We start from the raw sequence: 25409 nt of genomic DNA on the forward strand, positions 1-25409 counted from the left end.
AAATGTTAAATGGACATTAATTTATGAAAATATGTCCTATTTATATAAGCAATTAAAAAACTCAGTTTACCATACAAATGTCTACAGCTTAGTTCTCCACAATCCAAACTGGATAATCTGCAAATTCTAGATGTCCTCTTTGCATCTACTAGATGTATTTACGTCAACTGCAAGGGCAGATTGTATTTCACACTATCGAATTCTCGTATTCCACACTATCGAATTCTCAACAAACTGAACAAAAACTCGACAAATTTTTGGAAGGTCAACTTCTTGCTGTGTTGCATCTATTCTCTGTGATAGAGATACAAGCCAAGGCCAAACCGAGCACATGCCCTACAGAAAGCTATTTCCTCTGCTGCAGCAACTGGATCCACGATGTGGCCATCACTGGGTGATACTGTCCCAGTTGACTCACGGTGAGCCTGTATCAGTGTGTCAGATAAAAAGTATACATTAGAACAAATGAAGCATATACGAATTTTTATTTTTGGTCATTGGGCTACACAATTTGGGGGGGGGGGGGGGGGGGGGGGGGTGGGAGCAAATATGAGTTAATTAATGCAACTTCTAGGCAAGAGAAAATGCACAACCAAAAGAAGACAACAGACTTAACATATTTCTTAGTTAATTAATTGTTGCCCATGTAACTCCTCATATAACTCCAACAATGAACTCACAGAAATGCATCATGGAACTAAGAGTTCTCAGGTAAGGTTTTTCAATGATGTCGATTATGTGTCCCAGAGTAGCTACCCAATAGCAATGGTGTTCCCATCAATTTTTTTTTTTTTTTTTGATAAATAATGTCATATCATTAAAAAAGCAGAGGGGCACAACCCTTGTACATTGGAAGTATACAAAAGTGCCTCTAAAAAAAAAAAACATAAAAGCATAATGATAATTCTAATGATAAGATTAGTTATTCAAATTCAAATACTAGATAATATAGTTCAGATTTACTATACAAGTGTAACACTTAGATCAGAACTCTAAGTCTTTTCTCTCATCACAATTATAATCTCCTAGTTCTATGTAACTACTTTCTCTATATATACAAGAGCCTTAACCAGTATTTGGTAAGGTAGCACAAAGCATAAACATTAGTCTCTAGATTTTATAGTCTCCAACTCACTTCTTCAAGAATACTACTCCTCTCCAACTCTCTAGAAATATCTTCCTTCTTCAACCTTTCATCTTCAATTAATGTCCTCAGCAATCATATCCAGCTCACAAAGACCCACCACCATCTCCTTTTTCCGCTTCCCTACATTACCAAAGACCTCCTCATTCCATTTCTTCAAATCCGATTTCAATGCTTTCAATTTCTGTGCTAACACATAAAACTAGGAGAATCCTGATAATTATAGGACCCCCACCAAGTTTTTACCTACTCCATAAAACCCTCTGATTACAGCCACATATTCTCAAACTTAAAATAACCCCCCCACCAAAAACCACAATCCAGCATCAACGGAAAGTGATTTTTACAAGATTCTAGGAAGGGGTCTCTAAGATACATCCAAAAAACATTCTTCCCACTCCGGATATAGCTAGAACCTATCAATTCCAAACCATGCCTCGGAATCTCGATTATTAGACCAAGTCCCCCTAACAATGGAATGTCTATGAGTCCCTGAACAAAAATGAATTCTGAAAATTCCAACATCGTTTGTGACTGTCAGGAATCACCTGATCTTTCACATGGATACCGGACTACACTAAAATCCCCCCCCCCCCCCCCCCCCCCCCCCCCAATACACCACGACATCTCCTACCAACTCATTCCAAAGGCATCTTTCCACATCATCATTTGGACCATACACTCCCGCAAATGCCCATTCAAAATTCTCAGTAACGCATCTGAAAGAACACGCTACCACAAACCTGCCCATACACTCCTCAATCTTCTCCACGACCTGCCTATCCCACGTTAACAAAATACCTCATGATGCCCCTCTCAAACCCAAACAAGACCAATCCACATGATTACAACCCCAAAAGCTACGAACCACCTCTCTAGTAATAACCTCCATTTTTGCCTCTTGCAAACAAACAATATTTGCTTTCCACTCCCTTAGAAGTCCTCTAATCCCCAACCTTTTCTCCTAATCATTCAGGCCTCTCACATTCCATGATACAATCTTAAGTTTCATAATGAAACACTTTCCACCCCTCCCTTCTCTATAACTATATGAGACTGACCTCCCTTGACATCATAATTCACTGAACACACCAATCTCTTTAATTCACAATTTCCTCTATTACCTGATTTCCCACTCAAGGCTGGAACATTACCCACACCACTTTGATGTCGACTAGCTTCAATTACAGTGAGCATAGCCATCAGCTGATCCTCAAAACCTTCAAATGAAAATCCAACTACATGACAAAAAAAATTAAAAAAAAAGTTACCCTCTCAACTACCCAATCTGAAAACACTGAATAAGACCCTCTTTGTTCCCCAATTGCAGCAAATGGTTGAATATCCAGCATCTCACTTCCCTTTCCTCTTCTGTACAGGTCACCATGGCCAAAGATGGATCAAACACATCCCCACAATAGAACCTACCTTTATTAACCTCAAAACTCCCTTCCCCCACCAGCCCACCCCATTCGATCTCCACAAGTTCCAGAGAGTTTCCAGAACCTAAGTTCAAGATGGATCCTATATTTTGTTGTCCACCTACCACCTAATACAAATTTTGGTTACCCAAATCAGATTCAACCCCTGAGACAGTCTCCAGGAACATCCCCATTTCCAATTGCCCATTCACCCCCAAACCACTCCTTTATTGATTTATCTCAAACCACCACCCAAGCTGCTCCCCTGTATCACCAAACCACCCTCCTGCTTTTTAACTCCTTCGCTATCCACCTTAAACAAAATTTTGTTCCTGTCTGTGCAACACTCAGACATCTTCTGTTGTTGAACTCCTTCCCCACCCACCTAAAACAGAACTTTGTTACTGCCTATGCAACACCAGACATTATCGCTTTACCTTTCAATCTCTTTTTAACAATTTTCAAGCTTACCAGAATTTCAACATCACATCCCTCCCCGCCTATACCAAGCAGTTCTTTGTTCTTGTCCTTGCAACACCCAGACATTGAAATTGTTTCTTTTGACATCTTATGAACAACTTTTGAGCTAGGAATCTTGGTGCGCTCAAACTCTAGGAATCTTGATGCGCTCAACATCTCCCCCCTTTTGTTTGCAAACGACACTTTGATATTTTGCGGGGCAAATTTAGATCATCTCGCTACTTGTGTGGCTTGTTCTTTTGCTTTGAAGTTGTATTTGGTTTGAAAATTAACCTATCTAAATCTACATTGGTCCTTGTTGGTAATGTCAATAATGCTGATGGTCTAACTAGTATCCTGGGCTTCAGGGTTTCTTCTTTGACTTTGAAGCATCTTTGCCTTCTGCTGGGAGCTTTTTTTAAGGCCATATCTATCTTGGATGACATTATTGAGAGGATTGAGCATTGTTTGGCTGGCTGGAAGATGTATGTGCCCAAGGGTGGGAAGATAACTTTGATTAAGAGCACATTATCCAATTTTTTCTACTTATTTCATGTCTCTTTTTTCCCTCTCTACTGGTGCTGCTAATTGCATAGAAAAGTTACAGCAGGATTTCATATAGGGAGGGTTTGGTGAAGAGTTCAAATTACACTTGGTTACTTGGCCTAAGGTTTGTTCTCCATTCTTTGAATGAGAGGATTAAGGGTCGACATTTACTTTTATTCAATCGAGCTCTATTGAGGAAGTGGCAATGGCGCTATGTTCCTAAGAGGCCTTGTGGAGGGTGATACTGCATTCTAAATACGGCAGCTTGTGGGGTGGATGATGTTCAAATGAGGTTCATGGGTAGTCTGGGGTGGGGTTATGGAAAAATATCAGCAGGAGTTGGGGAAGTTTTCTAGTCATACAAGATTTGAGGTAAGTGATAGCTCCAAAATTATATTTTGGCATGGTAGATGGTATGAGGATCAGGTCCTCAAGGTACCTTTTCCGAACTTGTCCAATACTGCCCATTTTAAGGATGTTACCATGAGAGATCACTTGGAGTTTTCTAGTGACTCTCATCAGTGGAATGTTAACTTTATCATAGCAGCTCATGATTGGGAGGTGGATTTCTTTACCTCGTTCTTCAATTTGTTGTATTCCATCATATTGAAATGGGGATGTGAAGACAAGTATTGTTGGGTTCCTTCCAAGAGAAGGTTGTTCGATATTAGATCTTTCTACAATGTCCTTGTTCACTATGATAATAGTCATTTTTCCTCGGAGGAGTATTTGGCAGAATAAGGTTCCCATGAGAGTGATATTCTTTGCTTGGTTGATCGCTTTAGAAAGATCATCATCACCATGGATAACCTAAGGAAGCGACATGTCATAGTAATGGATTGGTGGTTTATGTGCAAGAAGAGTGGGCTATGCCTAGAAAAATTACTCCATTGTAAGATTGCTAGGGCTTTATGGAATACTATTTTCATGTAGGGTTAGCTTGGGTTATGCCTACAAGAGTGGTAGACCTTTTCGCTTGTTGGAGAGGGCAATTGGGTAGTATTCAGAATGTTGCAATGTAGAAGATGGTTTCGTCCTGCCTAATGTAGTGTCTTTGAAGGGAAAGAAATTATTAGAGCTTTGGAGACCGTGAGCAAACGGTGATGGAACTAAAGGCTTTTTTCTTCAAGACACTTTACCACTAAGTAGCTACCTTCTTCTTTTTTTGATAAGTCACTAAGTAGCTACCTTTGAGTTTAATCTTTCTAACTTTCATGTTTTTCTTGATCTTTTTTCTTTTTCTGGCTATGTGTATCTCTTGTATACTTTGTATACTTGGGTTGCGTCTTTATTCTTTTTAATGAATTTACGATCACTTCTCAAAGGATTATATAACACAATATGGAGGTGACTAGACTTTTATTTCAATATGGAGGGCCTAAAATACTCTTTAGTTAGATCACGTTCATGATGAGGTGTTCCCAATTGAATATAAAGGACTCATTTGTTTCAGCATTGTATATTTTTCGTATTTTATCGTGTTTAATACAATAGAAAATAGTTAGTTAAAAGAAAAAATTGTTTACAGTAAAAAAAAAAATAAAAATAAAAAAGCATAGGGTAACTTTGTGCTAGCAGCCGCTATAATACAGAGGATCCAAGTGTTATCCGGAAACCCACCGTGATCTCATTCAACCAAATTTGTTCATGTAATCCATACCTAAAGAGATAGAAAATGGCTTGCGCTTTGTTGAAGTATAAATCATTTTTTGGACCAAGCTTGTGCCCCTAACACCACCTTTCTCCCCCCTCTTTCACCCCCACTTCTTCACACTACTACTACCACCACCACCTCCATCCTCCACTATTCCTTTGCACCACACACTGCCACCATACCCTCCTCTCTCCCTGATATTGCGTCAGAGATGACAGCAAAGACGAATTTTTGAATCATCTCATAATTCTTTGCTTCAAAAGGATCCCTTAGTTTCTCATGAATGAAAATTTTTAAATTGAAATACCCATCCAAACGACAAAACCGCTAAACAAAGTCAATAGCTTGCTATTTTAGCTAATAGCTTGGAGCCTTAGATCCAAGATAGCACATGGCTCTGAAAGACCTTGTCAACCACAATCAAGATTGCATCTTTCACCTTTTCTTTTTTCTTCTTAAGTTCATAAAATAAAATAAAAATAAAAAAAGATGACGACATTACAGATTAAGAACATATACATACCAAAAATTACTACATAACAGAAGTATGATATTTAATCATGACTGAAAGATACGTCCTCTCATGTTGAAGCAAAATCTCAAGTAGAAGACAACAAAATTATAAAGAAGCAAGACCAACCTTCATCATAGAACATAAATCAATAAGACTGATTAAGTAGCAACAGCCAATGTGAAGGCATTAGTCATGTTATGATGAAAGAACTATAGCATTTAATCCCTTAATTAGCCAAATAAACTGTAAAAAATGAATCATGGAGGGGTTTTTACATGATTCCATTGATTTTTAAAGACAATGAAAACCTCCCTATTAGCTACTACCATCCCATTTCAAATAACTACTGGTGTGTTTGTTTCGTATAAAAAGTTGAATAAAGTTGAATAATATTCAACTTTTTTCAAAAATAAATCATATTTTATTTAATTTTTTTAAATTTTTTCAAATTTTATCTCAGAAAGTCAAACCCCGTAATTCGCGCAGTGTATTCGAATAATATTCGTATTCAACACTCAAACGGACCAGTACAATACCACCAAAGCTCCCTGGAAAAGTAGGGCAATACCTTCTCAATGTACAACACTAACTTCACTCTAGAATTAGCACATCTAAATGGCACCCACTTAAAATCCTAAACAAGACAATATTTCAATTTGAACTTCCTCTAAAACAAGGTCCCAAGAAGTTCTCCAATTAACAACCCCCCATATAGCCCGAAACAAAGAGACTTTAGTGTGGGATTACATGGACTACAACCCGAGCTTTCTTAGGGCGGTTCAAGATTGGGAGCTTGAGTTCCTAGTTTCATTCCTCGATCTTTCATACTTTTCGAAAACCAATCCAAATGAGACCAATAAAATGTTGTGGTCCCTAGCTCGTAATCACAGGTTTGAAGTAAAAAGCTTTTACTATACTTTACAGTCTGTTGAGTCTTCCCATTTTCCTTAGAAGAGCGTTTGGAAGGTGAAGACTTCACCTCGTATCGCTTTCTTCACTTGGATGGCGACTTTGGGTAAAATTCTTACGATTGATAACCTTAGGAGGTGGGGGCTTACCCTTGTCAATTGGTGTTGTCTCTGCGAGAATAGCGAGGAGACCGTAAACCACCTCCTCATCCAGTGCGAATTTACTAGCGAGAAATGGAATTTGGTTTCTCATCTTATTTGGAGTCTTGTGGGTCATGCCTAGCAATATTGTAGAGCTAGTTCAATGTTGGAAGACGCAAGGGCGAGGACAATCCAAGGAGACCATATGGAAAGCCATCCCTACCGTACTTATGTGAAGCATTTTGAGAAAGAAATCAACGTCTTTTCGAAGACTGCGAGTCAAGTGTGCTTCAACTAAAATCTTCATTTTTGAGTGCCCTCTTAGATTGGGCTGTAACTTTCGTTCCTAATTTCTCTTCTTCTATTCTTGTAGATTTTGTTAGCTTTTTATATTTTTTATCCCTGTAGGGTGGTTGCTTTTTTTGAATACTTTTCGTGTACGTGAGCTTTCCTCTTTTTCTAATAAATTATTATTCATAAAATTGAAAAAAAAAAAAAAGGATCTTTAGTTGATTATTAGAAGATAACTCAACTCTCTAATTTTCTAACCTCTTTTTGGTGATACACGTGCACCTTTTCCTTGGCAATTGTGCATTACTTTTACAGTATACATCGCCTACAAGCCTAACGGTATACTCTAGCTTCCCAGCCATGCTTCTTATCACGTAGGTTCAAACCCAATATTGATGTTTTCCTTTTCTTATGCTTCCCAATTGCCATGTACTTGGCTTTACCCTTCTCTTTAAGATATATTTTATATTTACCAACAAAAGACTCAAGAATGGAGATGATTAAGCCAAGTATGTGACTGACACTTACTGTTCTTTCTCAATAAACCCGTTCTTTTAAACTGAAAAGTGACATGAAATCACTCAAGTATGTCTTTCATGCGTGCACATGCATGTTACCTTCAGCAGTTACAACAATTTAGTTTAATTATCGAGTCAAACAAATACTATAAACAAAAACTTTGGACGTAACTAAGCAGATTGATGATTTCTAATGGCATCTATGATACAAGATAAAATAGCATTGAAGGAAGCAATGGTTTTGAGACAGAAACAAAAAATAAGCAAACAAATGGGGGACTTTTGGATCGTAGAAAATGCTTAGAGATATGAGCATATCAGATATGAATGTATTCTCAGTTTTATTTACTAGTGGCCATATGCAGAACACGTAGATTCCTAGAGTATAAAATCACACCTCTCCATCAGATCCCCGAATGGTGACACGATAAACCACAGTCACGCTTCCATTGTCAGAAAATATAACATCACGTATCTCTCCACACCACCCTGCCAAAAAAGTGTTAACAGCTAAGAAGATCTAGAAATATGTATATCTACAAATAGTCTACAACACCAAAGTGTGTTTCTATGGATTATAAGGTAGTAAAGCAGTTGCAACCTACATCAAACTAAGAAATCTTAAATAGCATGACAAGTTCTAGAAACTCTGAATAAATCTCACAGTAGTGGCGCTGTTTCCCAGATGAAAAAAGCCATAAAGGATGGATTTGGGAGGTCATATTATTTTTTTCATTAAGTGCAACTTGCCAGAAAGTGAAAATCAACGGCACCGATCGCTGTCTAGTACATAATTATGCAACTTTGAAGAGATTCAGAAGGTAGTGGGGTTGTTCAAAGGGTGTAAAGTGAGAAAGATAAATACAAGGCAAAAAAAAATCATATGATGGTCGAAGACTTGTTGAAGATTGCTGCAAATATATATAGATACGCGAAATAGAATTAGTTAGGAATCAGCGAAGAAAGGTAAGGAAGAAATAGACAGACCAGGTGCGTAGAAGCTCAACATCCGATTGGCATGATACCTACAGATGGGAATCATCAAATGGCCAAAAACTTGTATCAGATCAACCATCAAGAGGCCGAGATCTATTATTCTTTGCTAAATTATTGGGGGAAAATGGAGAAACGATAATTCTAGTAATATAAAATTAGTGGAATTACCAGGGGATGAAGGTGGTGGCCGCAGTGTTGTCATCATGAGGTGGAGGAGTAGTAGTCTCGATGATATTGTCGGGGATTCTCTTGTTAAGGTCTCGGAGAATCTCAACCAGAGGGCGAGTGATGCAGGATGAGTTTGTCGGGGTAAATGACTTGTCCAGCGGCACCACATAATTCGAATTCGGCACGCCTCCCTTCTTAGCCCCATCGTTGCCGCCGCTGCTGCTTTTGCTCCCATTGCTACGGTCCAAAGCACATACAACAAGCCCCAGAGCATCCGTACGCCCTCCCCTGCTACTCCCCCTCCCCTGCGCCCCAACTCTAACAACTCCCAACTCATTACTGTTGTTGCGTGTTGAAGAAAACGACGAGGAGGAGATCGCCGGCAACACTGATTTCGTAAGGAAAGGATTCGTAATGCTTTGCACGGCCATTTTTAACCCCACCCCCTCAAAGATCCTCTACTTCCGGCTTTTGCTTTATGAATCAAATAAAAAGTAAACGGGAACAGAAGCAGACTGGTAGATGAATTAGCAATTTAAATAATATAAAATAAAATAAGCTCCGCCCTCCACAGAAGAAGTGGCCCAATTTCGATTATTATATTCCTAGAATACTTTAGAAACAAGGGCACAACAACGGCACTTCTGATACGCACACAGCACACCTACTTAGTACTTACTAGTCTTCCTGTCCGATGCTTGGCACGTATACCTGGAAAATCGGCGCCAAAAAAAAAAAAAAGGCGCAAAATATCTGATATGGGCTTTGTCGTGACCAGTCGAGTGGGTGGCCCCCACGACGATGTGGGCTTCAATTCAGCTGGACTTGGGCTAGATTTCTCTCTTCACTCCTTTTACGGTTTGACCATTTACGATTTACCACCCCGCCACGGGAACAAACAAGAAGTTCGCCAAGAAAAAGGACAAATAATTAACGGAAAATGTTTTATTTTCTAAATTTTTATCTTCAAAAGTAGTTCTTAAATAATGCGTCTAAATTATATAAAATTATGACACATTATTTTAGAAATCAAATTTTGAAAAAAAAAAAATTAGGATGTGTATCACTTCTCATAATTAACAAGGAGTATGGATCGTAGGGTGGTTTTCAATCACCAATTTTTGTACATAATATTTTGAAAATGGCCTCTTTGGTTATCGGTGTGTGTACAGTTAAACACAATTAACCGCGGCATAAAATATTTGAAAACTTTACGTCACAACACCAAAGCGTCTAATAATTTACATCATATTCATCGCTCACAAAAATATTCATTGTTTATAGTACATGCCACATGGACTACCTCTTCATTCGAGGCTAACATGTCCAAATTAAGGGTACTAATTTACATTCACGTGTTTAGTTCGAGTCGTATCGAGATATGAGTACAAGATTATATAGATCAATACTAATACAATCTATTTAATTAAATGAGTCAAACCACTCAATTCTAACCTATTAATTTTGTGTTTAATTTATATTAAATTTTCAGGTCGTATAAAAAATTATTAATCTTATATTATATGATAAGTTACAATCGTATCGATGCATAGTTATAAAACTACAATCTTTTAATTATATGAGTCAAATCTTTCGACCTCAACTCGATAGTTTCATATCAAATTTGTTTCAAATTCGCAGGTAATGTCGAAAAAATTTAGCCTTAATTAAATTATCAACAGGTAGGGGCTAGACGATATTATCGTCCACTTTCATTACCTTGACGGGATGTCAACCTCCTCAGACCTCTTAGTAAAACAGGTTTAAAAGTGAAAGGGTGAGCATACGGCTCAATAAATACGCGTAAAATCATAAATGCGTGTGAATTAAAACTATTAGAAATTAAATTTTCATTATCTAATTGGAAAGCAAAATATATTTGGTAACTTTCCTGTGAATGCCATAGGGATTATTTTAACAATAAATAACTTGAAATGTTATTTTAACATCTCTGGATGTATTTAATACGTAAATAGCCCGAATGCTTACCACTGCTCTCTTCACCAAGTAAAATATATATGAAGCGGAAAGTATATGTTTTTCTTTCTTTCTTTTTTTCTTTTTTTTTCTATTGACACCCACAATAGGTATAAAATTGTATGACAATTAATAATATATAGAGCAGCTACAAAATCATATATATATATATATATATATATATATATATATATATATATATATATATATATATATATTTGGTATCATTCTCTTGCACGTCTCTCTTGCGAATCTACTATTGAATCTGAAGAACTCACATGTGGTCCCATAGATTCAATGGTAAATTTGCACATCTCTTATACAAAAATAGACAAAAGTTATGCAAAAGAATGAAACCAAACATTTTTCCGAAACCATATCATAGCTACGTTATTTTCATGTCAGATAATAAAAACAAATTGTTGTAGAGCACATATCAAGGTTTCTCTAGCGCTATCACAAATCATAAATATATAAAACAGACAATTATACAATTATACATTAATCAGTTCCTTCCATGACCTTTCTTATTTTCCATCTATAACACCAAAAAGACTCACAGGTCAGTCTAATTCTTAATCTATCGAGAACAACTTCCCCGCACCCACAAAAACAAGGGCACATAGCTCTTATCTTTAGTAGAAATCCCGTATGAAAATGACTTCATAGATCCATAAATTATCAGCATAGCAGCCAGATGGAAACCATATGTTGGTGAAGGACGCTTGTAACATCATGTTGGAACTCGTATCACCTGTCACTAATGAAGTTCAAGTTAAATGAACGTTCAACAAATTACATCAACAAAGTAAGTTGTAGTTAATACCTTTCCCATCTTTCTATGGAAAATCAGTTCCACTTCACTGCGGAGGCTTTCCACATCCATGGCGTAATCTTTGAGATATTTGTCTGCCATCAAATTTTGGAGTTGCCGCCTTGTTCTCTCTAATGCACCATCCAAACCACAAAAGTCCTTGAAAACCAGAGGTTCAGGCATCCTGAGTTGCAGAAGATTCTTAATCGCAACAAGTGCCTGCATTGCATCTCAAGAGCAGCACAAGATAGGTTAGAACAAAAATACAGGCCTGGCATAAAATAAATTTAACTCCATCCTCATCATTCCACATTTCATCAGCAAGGTGTGTGCATGTGCGGAGCACAGAACATTCCAAGAATTAATCATCCACATATTAGTTGACATATGAAAAGTTGGTGTCTCCTAAAGAAGATAAATGGTCAACCACCTTCTCCTGTAGATCAAGATCATCTGATGCCATTAGATCTACCACAGACTTCAAGAAAAAACGATTGCTGAAAAAAGGCAGCTCAGCTTTGTCCAGATTTTCTAATTGACACTCTGTCAGATCACCCACGAGAGACACAGCTTTTCTGCGCAGTCTGATATCAATGCTTGACTTGCTCAGAATGTCCTACCAAACAGTAACTGTCAGTCGCAATCATCAGTGCTATATGAATAATCTCATATCTTTTTCTCATTCCAATGTAGGTCACCTGAAGCATAATATCTCCAGCTTCTGCATAAAACAATTCCTGACCGGTCAAATTGCTTCTGATCAAAGCTGAAACAGCATATAATGCTTTGATGGCTTCTTCCACGGAACTAGATTTTACCATCTTCATTAGCTTTGACAATGCCCCAAGTTCCAGGACCTGAAAAACTTGCAGATTTGTAAATTAGATAATGTTAAGCACATAACTTAATTGCATGAAAGCAAATCCTCTACCGAACTCGTAGATTAAAATATGAATAATACTATTCTTCACACCCATTTATCCCACTCATGTTACAACAGCTGGCATAACGTGTTTTGAGTAACTTAAAATGCCAACCACTTAAAAAAAAAAGTGTAGATCACTTGAAACATGTCATGTTAGGATGTGTGACAGGAGTATGATAAATGAGTGTGAAACGTAGCGTTACTTTTAAACTACATAACATTGCAGGAGAAAACAAAATATAAAACATGAACGTTTTGCATCTCAATAGGTTCTGAAAGGAAACATTTCATACCTGCCTCTGAACAACAGGGTTATTCTGACTGGCTTTCCCAAGAATCCATGCAGCAACCATCCTTATATCAGGCTCAGGGTTATTAAGTTCTTGTATAACCACGGCAAGGCCCCCAAGTTTGTTCAAATCTGACAAACACAAGACTAACTATGTCAGCAACAAATTTTCAGGTTCAAACTCAAAAACAAAAACAAAAACAAAACAAAAATCAAATCAACAACTGAACCACAACGGTTTGGCAAGTGAAATTTTCAAACACTGCCCTACAGGTTTCTCAAATATTAAAAAAATGATAAAAGATATGTAGGGTAGCTATTAATGCTGTCACTGGAAAAAAAAAAAAAAGAAGAAGAAGAAGAAGAAGAAGAAGAAGAAAAGAAGAAGCTTTAGAAGGCCCCTACTTAGCTCATATGGATAACAACAATACCTTTTGTCAACATTGATCCCCCATGAGAAAGAAAAAAAAAAAACACAAACAACCTAGCAGTCTGAATCTTATTCGCACCACAAGGATTTGCTTACCAAGCTACCCAACTATTCTGGGTACAACAATACCATTGTTCTTAGTCTTCTGACAAACCTATTTAAGGATCAGTGTGCCTTTCAAACCGCAGCTCACATGGCTAGATTTTGAAACTGCATTGTACAATATCTTTTCTCCTTTAATAATAAAGTCGGGACCATGGTTGTCCTTAGAAACCAACCAGTTACCTATATTTCTGCAACAAGACAATGAGCTTAAGCTCAAATGACCTCTCCTCACTGCCCATATCTTTTTTTTCCCCTTTCGGTTAGGTCCGTCCATATCATCTTGAGAAAAATTAAATGAATATAGGCTTTCTTCTTCTTTCCATGTTTCTTTTTATTCTGGAATGAAAACATCCTTTTAATATTCAAAGGAAAATTATACACAGAATCTCCCAAGTTCACAAGGTCAGCACCAAGGAATGTAGTGTTGCACATCTTCCAGCAAAGATTGCAGCTCTATGAGAAGTAAAATACTTACACCTACCATTTGCATTATCTATTGGCTCAACAAGCACTAGAAGTTCCTGTAGGGCACGTTGGCGATCTTCCAAAGAAAGAGAGGAATTATTCAAGTCATCTATTGCAATTTGCATCAACTGTGCATCCGATGGCGTTTTTAACTTTTCCATCAGTTCCTGTGCAAGTAGAATACATATATAGTTATATCAGACAAGAACACTTAACAAGTGCATGTGACATAATACAGAAGCACTAACACACTTGCTAGAGTCTAACCACATATGCGGAGGAACAAACACAGGTGATGTGTATGCATTAATCGGTCTGATTCATCCATAACAACCTCACAGGAAATTATATCACATACATTGTGTTTTACCTCATAACCTAAAAATAAAATTTACAGTGCCAAATCAGAAAATCTGCATTTTCTAAAAATTAAAAAGAAAAACTAAACGTCACACATGGGTGAAAAAAATCTAGAAATGAATCAGTATGAAGGAATGACTGGAATTAAGAAGAAGGGACCAAGAGGACAAAACTAACAGGAAAGAAATAGAGATAGTGAGATAAGACATCATCACCACCATATATATATATATATATATATATATATATATATATATATATATTAAAAAAAAAAAAAAAAAAAAATCATTTCATATTTGCACTAGATGGTGCAGAATGGCACAGAAGTTAATGTAGATGCTCCTATAAAGTACGTATAAATGTTTACTAAAACAAGTTATTTTCTTTAAATAAAAATCCTATAATCAATATAGGTAAATTATTTCCTCTACGTGGTACAGAAGAATATGCACGAGGGACTATATTTTTATGATTTCCAAACCATAAGCACCTAAATAAGTTCCCACCTTTAGTTCAATTTGTCGCTTTTTTAGCTCACTAGGAGATAGTCGCTGCACAGCCTCAGATGTTTCCTTTAATTTCAAAGGATCTGAATGACCTGATTCATTTACAAGAGAAATTCTCTCATTAGATATGTATATATATGCACACACAATATCTATTGAACATTTATGAATACAGAGAAAGTGCAAGCTCTTTACAGAGTAATATAAATCCAGACAAGCATTCCCTTGCAAACTTGGTCCCGGGTTATACAAAGCAGAGAATGATTACTTACAGCAAAAAATAAATTATTGAAGGTATTTCAAATCCATAAATCGGTTGTGACGTGAAAATATATTCAACACAAGAAAAATAAAGGATTGGGATTGAAATGTTTAGAAGAGTGGAACCGGGTGTCTATGTTAAGGCATATTTGGAATCTGTTTGCTTGCTCGGGTTCCATTTGGGTTGCTTGGGTTCGGATTTACTTGTTGAGAGGGAGGAGTTTTTGGAATCTAAGTATTCCTCAGAACTGCTCGTGGAGTTGGAGGAAGCTGCTGAGTTTGAGAAACACTGCTAGGAAATTTATTAAGTTTGATGTGGGAGATGGAAAGCTTATTCACTTGTGGTTGGACAATTGGCATCCTTTTGGGCCACTTTATGAGAAATATGGGTTTAGAATCATATATGATGCTCAGAGTAGTCTGGAGGCAAAGATGAACACTGTTATTCGGAATGGGAGATGGAGCTGGAAGCCGGCTAGATCAGAAGAGTTGGTTGATATCCAAAGTAAACTTCCGGATGTGCCTTTAGGTAATATGGATAAACCTATTTGGACCCTATCTCGGAAAGGAGTTTATGTGAGTGCTGATACTTGGGAGTTTATGAGGAAAAGAAAGCCGGAAATCAGCTGGTGGTCTGTTGTTTGGTTTTCTCAAGCAATTCCTAAACAAGCTTTTATCTTATGGTTGGTGGTTCTTAATAGGCTTACATCAGGGGAAAGGCTTGCGACTTGGGGGTATCAAGGAGACACACAGTGCTTTTTCTGCAGAAATGGAGTGGAAAGCCGTAAACATCTTTTCTTCTCCTGCAGCTTTAGCTCTCGTATTTGGAAGACTTGCATGAATCGATGCTTCTATCGACATCCTCCTCTTGACTGGCAGAGTGTGCTTGAGGAAGCTTGCAGGAAATGGAGAACGAAGAAGTTGAAGGGTGTGCTGTGTAAGTTGATTTTGAGTTCTTCTGTGTATCATATATGGCGCACAAGAAATGAGATAAGAGTACAAGGCCATCCCAAAACGGAAGAACAGTTATTAAAATTGATCTTCTGGGACGTTCGGAATAGAATTTCAGGGAAAGGAAAATTCATAAAGAACATGGAGAACGTGGCGATCTGTCAATTGTGGAATCTAGATGGGAGCATACTAGTTTGACACTTGTTTTGCTTGAGGCCAGCTGTTAACAGAGTGTTGTCCTCTGTTTTGTTGTTTCATTTTGTTTGGTCGGTTTAGACCTGTTGTTTGTACTTTGTTTTTTGATCAGTAAAGTTCACTTATTCATCAAAAAAAAAAATAAAGGTTAGTGCATTATCAAATTGAAAATTACAATGTAAATATACGTATGGAATCAATAATTTATTTCCCATCTTTCAATATTGCAAGTAAAATCATCCAACTCCAACTTTTCAAATGTATTCAGGAATGGCAGTAATAGTATCATTTTGGGTCACGCAACTAGAGACCTCTGACCCCCCAGAGGATACTTTTATAGTCCACATCATAATCTTGATTGAAATGAATTGAGAATGAACCAGTGTCATCTAGCATAACATAAAATTCATTATTCGGAGAAGGGACTCATCAAATAATAAAGAGAGGGTAATGAAAAATAGCACAGGCCGCGGCTCAATGAACCTCATCTGAAAGTTGAAAGCGAAAAAGCATCCTTATTCGAATTTGATGGATAGTCTTGATCCTATTGAAAAGAACTCACGGCAATATAAATGCAGAAAGCATAACCAGCCCCCTATCATTAATAGGAATATTAACAAATGATACCAGTGGGGCAAGTAATTGGTTAGGGATACTTATTCATCAAAAAAAAAAAAAAAAGTAATTAGTTAGGGATGTAAATTGGAAGGGAAGAAAAATAACGGATAAAATTACCAATAGCCCACTGTAACATTCCCTCGAGAGAAGAAAAGCCGCCGTCGGAGTCGTCGTAGGCGACGGCCTCGGTGGAATCTTCCTGCGCTTGAGGGTTGCGAAGCAGATCCACCTCCTCCTTTGCAGTGGACCAGAATAAGGCTCCCGACGAAGAAGTCTTATTACTACCATTATCATGAGCACGATCTGCACTAGCCATCACCGCCCATCCAAGGAGCAATGAAAGTAAAAGCATTAGCCACAGCGCAAAGCTTGCTAGACTCCGTCCCATATCTTGAATTATCTTCCTCCTCGTAGGACTGCTGGATTGGAACCTGGAACTGCAAGATACGATTAATTCTCCTCTTTCTTTTTTTTTTTTTTCTTTAATCCTCGGGGTTTCTCAGGGTCGCTGATTAACCCCTTTCGAGCTTCGACGAGCGAGCAAAATTACACGTCATCTCGTAGAACCTATACCGTTGATCAGGGATCGTGCGCTTCCCAGAAGGTTTGTTTTACGTGGACTTGCCTTGAGCGACAACGGTGAGTTGGAATGAATTTGTTTGACATTTTTTAACCATTAGTCGAAAATATAATAAGGAAATTCGATTATTATTATTTTATTTATTTATTTGGTTTTGTTAAAATTCTAGTATGGGCAAAATTAAATGGTTACGTCGATTTCAAAAGGTATTATAGGCGATATCTATCAACGTGCTTGAAAACGCAACACACGTCAGTAGTGCCATATATTTAAGCCAATTAAGCACATCTAATGATATGTTAGTATATATGTACAACAGTTGCATAATTGGATCCTAAAAGAAAAATTGCTCTAGCGATTTCACGATTTTTCCGACCTCTAAGGGAATCGTCTTTTTGTAGAGTGTGTTTTGGGAGGTTCTCTCCTCCCCCGTTTATTTGTCTAGGTTTTGTTTTCTCACTAAAAGTTTTCTCTTTGGGAGTCGTCGGCACCCTAGAAGATAAATGGTTTGTTTTTCTCGGCCTTTTCTGGTTTGAGAAGGTTGTTGTAGTGTCGGTTTGCTGGGGTTAACAGCGGTCGTTAGGGACTTATTTTGTGGCCACCGATGCTGATTTTGGATATGAGTTTTGGAGTTTTTCCACATCGGCAGCACTGTCTGAAGTTTGCCATGTTGGTCTAATTGGACTCGCCAGCAATGGATTGATGGTTTAGGGGATGGTTTTCCTTCTTTGATTTACTGTTTTCTTGTTAAAGGAGCTTTTTGTGTACATGGCGTTTTTTCGAGCATGCTTTGGGGGCTTTGTTAATGGGAAGGGCTTTACATCTTGGATTTTCGATTTGATTGGTGGACACCGGTGCCGAATCTGGCGTATTTTCCACTTCGGCGGTTTTGTCTGTTGCTGCCCTTGTTTGTTTTTTCGATGATCTTGCAGGTTTGGACCGTTGGCTCAAGTGACAATTATATTATAGGGGGAACCGCCCCCCTGCAAGAGGGGCTTTTCTTCGTGTATAGGGGTCTTTTCGGGTGTGCTCGTGGGGGCGTGTTTGCCGGGTGTTGGTTCCGGTTTCTTTTGGTCAGTCTGATGGCATGGCCGAGTTTTGTTCCGGATTTGTCGTTTGTTCCCTGTTGTGTTTGTTGTTTTGTAAGGTAGTTGCTCTGTATTTCTATATTAAACATGGTCTGTAAAAGCTAGTGTATAGCACAGTTTGCGTGTCCTCTCCTCAATCTTATAGAGGCTTATGTATACGTAAAGACATCTTCTTTTGTCTAGATTATTTTGTAACAGCTATGGTTTGTTATGGTGGTTTAAGTCTGACTTTGCCTGGGTGGAGAATACTCTAATCCTGTGCCTCTGACTTAGTTTATTAGAGATTCTTTGTAATCCTAGGCATTAGACCGATTTGGTCTCGTTTCGATCTATTCAAAGGGATCTTTAAATTCAAAAAAAAAATGACATGTTACTATGCCACATGTGGTATTTGTGGTGTTTAAGCCAAGTCAGCCGCATGAAATATTAAAAATTTACATAAACTAAAATAAAAACAAAATCTAACCCAAATAATCAAATTCAAATTCATTCTTGTCTCCCCAAATCAAACCCTTCTCTTCTCTCCAGATCACACCAACAAGTTCTTATCAACTTTGGCAAAAACAAGAAACTTTGAAAGAATCTGTCTAAGAAGCTCCGGAAGAATCTGCAGAAGAAGCTTTTGCTGACTAAGCCGCACAAATCTCTATATAAGAATCGGCCTAAGAAGCTCCGAATTTCTCCTTTTCTTCCCAAATTGCGTTAACACTCATTTTCATTATCTCCCAAGATCCCACAAAATGCGTGGTTTTAAATATGTGGGTTAAATACAAAATTGTTTCACGTGGTTTTCAAACTTTATATTTTGTTTTTTGAGTTTTAATTTTTATCATATGTGGTATTTGTGGTATGAAAAAAGATGAAAATGGTACTTTCATCCATTTTTCTATTCAAAACTGACGGAAATCCACGTCAATGCCACGTGACACTATTCAAAATGCGATATGTGGCTACACTATTTTTTAAAAAAAAAAATTTAAGGCTTTTTTTTTTTAAAAAAAAATAATAATAATAATAATTGTAGGGGTGGCTTTTGAGCCACATGGTGGTGGCCGACCATCCCCATTTAGCTTGGAGTGATTCGACCATCCCTAATGGTCAAACCTTTAAATTTTTTTGTTGAGGGTTTGGCCTTTAGGGGTGGCTGAACCACCCCTAAGGTAAAAATAATATTTTTTTTGTCTTTCCCGTTTGGCCTTTGGGTGTGACCGAACCACCCCCAGGCCAAATAAGGGTGGCCGGCCATTCCTACAATTTTTTTAAAATTTTTATTTTTTTTAAAAGCCTTAAATTTTTTTTAAAATAAAAAATAAAAAAATAATGTGGCCACGTGTCGCATTTTGAATGGTGTCACATGACGCTGATATGGATTTCTATCAATTTTGGATAGAAAAATAGATGGATGTACCATTTTCATATTTTTCCATACCATAGGCACCACATATGATAAAAATGAAAACTTGAAAGACAAAAAATAAAGTTTTTAAACCACAGTAGTGTGTAGGGTATTTAACCCTTACTACGTAGTTCTTGATTTTGTATAGGTAAATTTTTTGGAGACAAAATAGGCTGATTTTTGGAGTAACATCTTTTATGAATTTATGCTAGAATTAGGCGTTTTGGTTGTTTATGTATGGATTTTGTGATAGAAATTGTGGATTTTATATGTATGAGTTATAAACCCATGATATGTGTTGGTATCAAATTTCGTTAAAATATCTTACAGATTTCGTTAGGTGTTATGTTACTATCAATAAAATGGCGATGCTTGTTTTATTTATTTATTTATTTATTTTTATGAATAGTAACTTTTAACAAAACGATAAATATATAAAACTAAAACAACTATTTTTTTTAAAAAAAAATATAAATTCAAAGTGACCTTAGAATTACCTTTAATATAACATAAAAGTAATTTGTAATTAAAGTGAAGTTGGCACAACCTGATCAGAACCGAACGGATTCGACTCAAATTAATTGGGTGTTGGATTTTAAAATGCAGACCTGACTAGGGTGGATCAGTAATAGGCCCATAAAGGGGGCTAATTCGGGTCGAGGTAAAACTTTCCCAACCCCAACTTGTGGAGAATGACATGTTTGTGAACCCGTAACTGCGTAGCACCCTGCCGCCCTGTGGCCGACTTGCTTGAAAGTTGGGGATAAACAGTAGACGGATTCTTTAGGTTTGTTGTGCCCTTCCGGTAGGCTGCTGCTATACAGTGTTTGTTCAGTTACAAAGATTAGGGATAGAAAGAGATGGTGAGGCTCACTGCCGACTTGGTTTGGAAAAGCCCTCATTTTTTCAATGCTGTCAGGGAGCGAGAGTTAGATCTTCGAGGTATCCCTCTCTGTCCCTTTCCTACCGTTGAAGCCCTAATCTTTCTTTCTTTTATTTTATTTTTTTCTTTCCTTCCTTCATTGAAATGGCATATCGAAATGCTCCTACTTACATAGGTGGGAGAAACAGGCGAATCCCACCTTTTGGCAGTTATCTAATTATTTCCCCTTTGGTTGTCAGGTAACAAGATTGCGGTCATAGAAAACTTGGGTGCTACTGAGGTGAGCAATTTGCCTCTCTGAGTTTCAAATTCCCCCTTCATATGTCGGAATTTTGACTAGTATACTGTGGTTGACTAAAGAAATGGGTTTGTGCTTTAGTAATGAGGTCTCAGCTCAATCAATTTTTTTTTTTTTATTTTATAATTGATGATTATTCTTATTGGCTCGGTGTTGATTATAATCGATATTTGAAACTGGATTTTTTTTTTTTAAAAAAAAAAAAAATGAAAAAGAAAAATGAAAAAAAAAAGCTGAATGGATGTCATAATTTCCGGTATTAAAAGCCCTCCCCAATTCTTTACAGGTTAATGGTTTCTCATAATAAGATACTAGCTCTATGAAGCTGCTTCAAGCAATATGGTCACACACAACTTGGTTTTTCTTGAACTATGAACAGAATAAGCCAATTTTCACTTTCATGTTGGGTTTTTTGGCAGGACCAATTTGACACTATTGATTTGTCTGACAATGAGATTGTTAAGCTGGAAAACTTTCCGCATCTTAACCGTCTGGGTACTTTGCTTATAAATAACAACAGAATTACTCGTATCAATCCTAACATTGGAGGTAAGATTCAAATGGTACTTCTATCGTTTTGTGGCATCATTAGGCAAGCCTGTGGTTGTCTTCCCCCCCCTCTCCTTCTTTTGTGCTAAGCAGGTACTAAATTATATATGTTGATTGTATTGCAGAGTTCTTGCCAAAGTTACACACATTAGTTCTTACGAACAACAGGCTTGTCAACTTGGTAGAAATTGATCCTCTTGCGTCCCTTCCAAAGCTGCAGTTTCTTAGTCTGTTGGATAATAATATTACGAAGAAACCTAATTATAGGCTATATGTGATCAACAAACTAAAGTTCCTTCGGGTTCTAGATTTCAAAAAGGTGAAAAACAAGGTGAGTTTCTTTTATTGCACCAAACTAATCTTCTTGATTTTCTCCTTGTGCTGTTCCTTTCTTCTATGTTAAAACTGTAAACTAGCCTTAAATTGCCACGCTTTATTACACTCTCGTTATCCAAAGCTTGCTTATTTATGCTATCATTATCCGAAGTTTCAATGATGCTTACTGCTAGTTATCATTGACTGGATTGAAATATTGGCCCCATGGAGCCAGCAGATGTTTTCTCCTCATACTGAGGAAGTTGATAAATTCTGACAACTAATTAATCCAACTTTTGTTCCCAATTTACCTGAAAGTTGGATCTCCGCTTTCAAAATAGAATGTAAAAGCACAATTACTGGTAAACTTCTGGAGACTTTAGACAATCATGCATATTTGTGTTTGTACTTAAACTGGATCATAATCTGAAAAAACCACTTCAACATAGTGACCAGAGAACACGACTGTGTACTGGTCATTACACACATTATTTGACATATTTGTTGAGGCATGTATGTTGGGCAACGGCCTAGACCTGTTGCTGGCGTGCATAGAAAGCTAAAAACTAAGGCATTGTAATTTTATATTTGCTTCAAATTGTGTTTTCTGTTCATTCCAGGCATTGGATTGCATTATTTTCTTTAAACGTTTTTTTTTTCTGTTATATCCATGAGTAGAAAGCTGTTCTCAGAGCAAAAATAAATGAATAAATAAATTAACTAAATAAAGATATGGATGCTGTCACTTAGCTTCAATATCCATCCTTTCATTCAACTATATTATAATGCTTCCTCCTTTGTCAGTCTTTTTCTAATCTCCTTTGCCAATTATGTGCCTTCATTTCGATAATCATATTCCATAAATGATAGGAGAGAATGGAAGCAAGCAATTTATTTGCATCTAAAGAAGTTGAAGAAGAGGCTAAAAAGGAATCCATAAAGACTTTCACACCAGGTGAGGTGCTCAATGTTCCAGAAGTTGCAGAGGAACAACAAACTCCAAAAGTGGCTGCCCCAACACCTGAGCAAATTATAGCTATCAAGGTATTGTGATAATTACATTGATCATTACATTTAGTGACCATGGGCCATGAATGCCAGTTTTGGGTAATATGAAACCATACACCTACCTAGAAGTGAAAGTTTTTTAAGGTTTCTGGTGTTTAGTTGTTAATGGTTTCTTAATTGGGTTAGCCATTTCCCTATTTGTTTCACTCAAAGAAAAGACTTGTGTGATAATTCTCTGGCTACAGTATTGTGCATGCATGCATGTATATGTGAATAACATACATTTATAACTAGATTCGAATGCATTTAGCAACTTATTTTGTGTTTATACTTAGTTTTTTTATATTCTGCCACTTCATATCTTGTCTTAGCAGACAAAATTACTGGCAAGATAATATTGTGCTAAATAAAGAGGAGCAGACTGGCCCCTAATAATCGGTAGTTGCACATGCATTGCTCGATAAATTAAGGGACTTCGCTCATCCACACTCTTGCTTAAACGAATTACTCTTTTGATTCTACACTCCCTATTCTCATTTGCTGCTGGAATTTGACCTCTGTCGATATATCTTTGGCCGTTAAGGGTCCTCAATGGGGTCAGTAGCTAGAAAAAAGAAGCAATTTGATCCTAAGGCAAGAAATATCCAGTCACACCAAACGATTCGCCAATACAGCCAGAACCACACTTGTAGCCCAAGTCAATGGGATGTCCAGCATTTTTTAGGCATTTTGTTTTTATCTGTAAGCAAAAGTTGTTGATTACCTTTATTTAACAGTCTTAGAAGCTTTATTATCTTTCTACTGAAATATCCCAGGTACACCTTAACGCTTTTAATGATATCTTGATTACTTATAAAAATAAATTATCTTTCTGCTGAAATTTGAGGGCTTTAAGAAGCTTGGATTTTCTAAGGGCAAATAATTATGTGGATTATTTAGTAGATGAGAAGGGGTTATTTATTAACAGTGTTCTTAAATTTTATTGGATATTGGATAGATGGAAGATTTAATTCTTTTGTGTTGCTATATCTGGATGCTTGGCCAAAAAAGAGTAGTCAGACACTCAGACTTCCTATACAATGGGCTTGTTGAGAAAATGTTTAAGTCTCTGTCTTTGAGATGGTCATATGATTGGATGAAAACGTTGGGTTATATCCTTTCTTCCTCCTTTTTAATGATTTGTTAGTTCTATAGGTAGAGCATCCGTTCAGCAGCTAAGGTACTTCACTTTTTTTTTTTTGAAAAAAGGCTGGACATTCATTATATATATGTGTGTATGTAGAGATAGATATATTAGAGAGGGTTAGTTTGAAATTGATTCAAAGTCCACTAAGGTCTAAGGTTGTGCAAGGTCTAGTCTTTAATGCTAAAAATATTCTATGCAGAGTCATCTTTGCCCTTTGTGTGGTGCGCAAAGGAAAATGTTTGTTCTTCTTCCATGTCATGTTGGAATAATATGGGGTGTCTATATATGACTATCTTTTCGTCACCAGATGCATTTTTAGGATTATAATTAGAATTTGCTAATGTTTCATATGGTTCACCGATATGCAGGCTGCCATTGTGAATTCCCAGACTCTTGAAGAGGTCGCAAGACTTGAAAAGGTCCTTGCTTTTTGCTTGATTATTGGAGTTACTCTTTAATTTTTATTCTTCGTCTTCTTTTTGTTCTTAGAAGTAACATATTGCTTTTAACTTGGTTTGGATGAGCAGGCATTGAAGTCAGGTCAGCTTCCTGCAGATTTGAAAACTTTGGATGAGGATACTGGGGCAAATGTTGTCAAACAAAAGGATGAGAATATGGTCTCCAATAATCAGAATGAGGCTGATGGTGAGCCAAACGATGTGGAGGAACAAAGGAATGATGAACCTGCACCCATGGAACAGGTGTTGACTTTTTCCTGTGCTTTTTGGATTGTTTGATATGTAATCTGTACAATATACATACATATCTTTACAATATACATACAGACATGTATATTATATATGTATGCTTGTGTGTATGTATATAAATATGTGTGTATGTGTGTGTGAATGTGCAAGAGTCAGCTCCTCCAATGGACATTTTGTCGCTACTCCCTAGTGTTTGGCTTCTGTGCTAGTTTTGGGTGGATCAAATAGCATATTGGTGGTTGTATATGATTGTTGCCATTTCAGCCAAATGGTCAAGCAACCGGAATTCCTTTGCTTTTATGGTATGGGCTCTGGTATTAATGCCATTTTTCTGTTCTTGCAGGAGTAGAAGGATACCTTTGAATTCCAGTCTCATGAAAGATCGCTGTCCCTTTTACACTCCTTGGCGGTGGTTTTACAAAGACTTTTTGGGGGATATTTCAGAAAACTTATGATTACTTCATCAATGGTTCTGTGCATGTGCTAAGCCTGAGTTCAACTCTCCCTACTTTCCTGAGTCTTTTTTCTCAACCTCCAACCCCAATCCCCCCTCTCCTCCCTCCTCCCGCCCCTCATGGGGCCAGGGGCTGGAAACCCTTTCCCTGTGCGCGTACTGGTTATTACCTGAATTTGATGGGGTTTGGCTAAATGGACAGACCTTGGTCTATTGCTAAACTTGGCTCGACTGTCTTATAATGGTACATGTACTATGTTTTCTAATTACCATGCGATTATTTTCCTCT

The 25409-nt window shown here is 37.2% G+C and overlaps 3 protein-coding genes across 5 annotated transcripts; 1 reads left to right on the top strand and 2 right to left on the bottom strand.

Moving 5' to 3' along the window:
* Nucleotides 1–20: 20 nt before the first annotated feature.
* Nucleotides 21–9284, bottom strand: LOC133863349 (DNA repair RAD52-like protein 2, chloroplastic). The gene is made up of 4 exons (XM_062299293.1): nucleotides 8761–9284; nucleotides 8584–8621; nucleotides 7994–8085; nucleotides 21–425 (listed from the first exon to the last, which is right to left on the bottom strand). Exons 1-4 carry the CDS (start codon nucleotides 9189–9191, stop codon nucleotides 288–290), a joined length of 699 nt encoding a protein of 232 aa, XP_062155277.1. The 5' UTR covers nucleotides 9192–9284; the 3' UTR covers nucleotides 21–287.
* Nucleotides 9285–11191: 1907 nt separating this feature from the next.
* LOC133863357 (hsp70 nucleotide exchange factor FES1) lies at nucleotides 11192–17251 on the bottom strand. Of its 3 annotated transcripts, none has more exons than XM_062299315.1 (8): nucleotides 16774–17251; nucleotides 14632–14723; nucleotides 13776–13932; nucleotides 12770–12897; nucleotides 12250–12408; nucleotides 11982–12167; nucleotides 11564–11770; nucleotides 11192–11497 (listed from the first exon to the last, which is right to left on the bottom strand). In XM_062299315.1, the coding sequence occupies exons 1-8, from the start codon at nucleotides 17042–17044 to the stop codon at nucleotides 11495–11497; spliced, it is 1203 nt and encodes a 400-aa protein (XP_062155299.1). In that variant the 5' UTR covers nucleotides 17045–17251; the 3' UTR covers nucleotides 11192–11494. The 3 variants fall into 3 exon arrangements, with proteins under 3 accessions (XP_062155299.1, XP_062155285.1, XP_062155292.1); XM_062299301.1 differs by having other exon boundaries at nucleotides 11192–11491; nucleotides 16774–17249; XM_062299308.1 differs by having other exon boundaries at nucleotides 11192–11491; nucleotides 13782–13932; nucleotides 16774–17245.
* A 3122-nt stretch (nucleotides 17252–20373) lies between these two features.
* Nucleotides 20374–25409, top strand: LOC133863378 (U2 small nuclear ribonucleoprotein A'). Its single transcript, XM_062299322.1, has 8 exons — nucleotides 20374–20662; nucleotides 20843–20883; nucleotides 21321–21450; nucleotides 21576–21781; nucleotides 22636–22809; nucleotides 24328–24378; nucleotides 24487–24660; nucleotides 25010–25409. Exons 1-8 carry the CDS (start codon nucleotides 20581–20583, stop codon nucleotides 25013–25015), a joined length of 864 nt encoding a protein of 287 aa, XP_062155306.1. The 5' UTR covers nucleotides 20374–20580; the 3' UTR covers nucleotides 25016–25409.

This window comes from Alnus glutinosa, chromosome 1 (genome assembly GCF_958979055.1).
Source record: "Alnus glutinosa chromosome 1, dhAlnGlut1.1, whole genome shotgun sequence".
Lineage (NCBI taxonomy): Eukaryota > Viridiplantae > Streptophyta > Magnoliopsida > Fagales > Betulaceae > Alnus > Alnus glutinosa.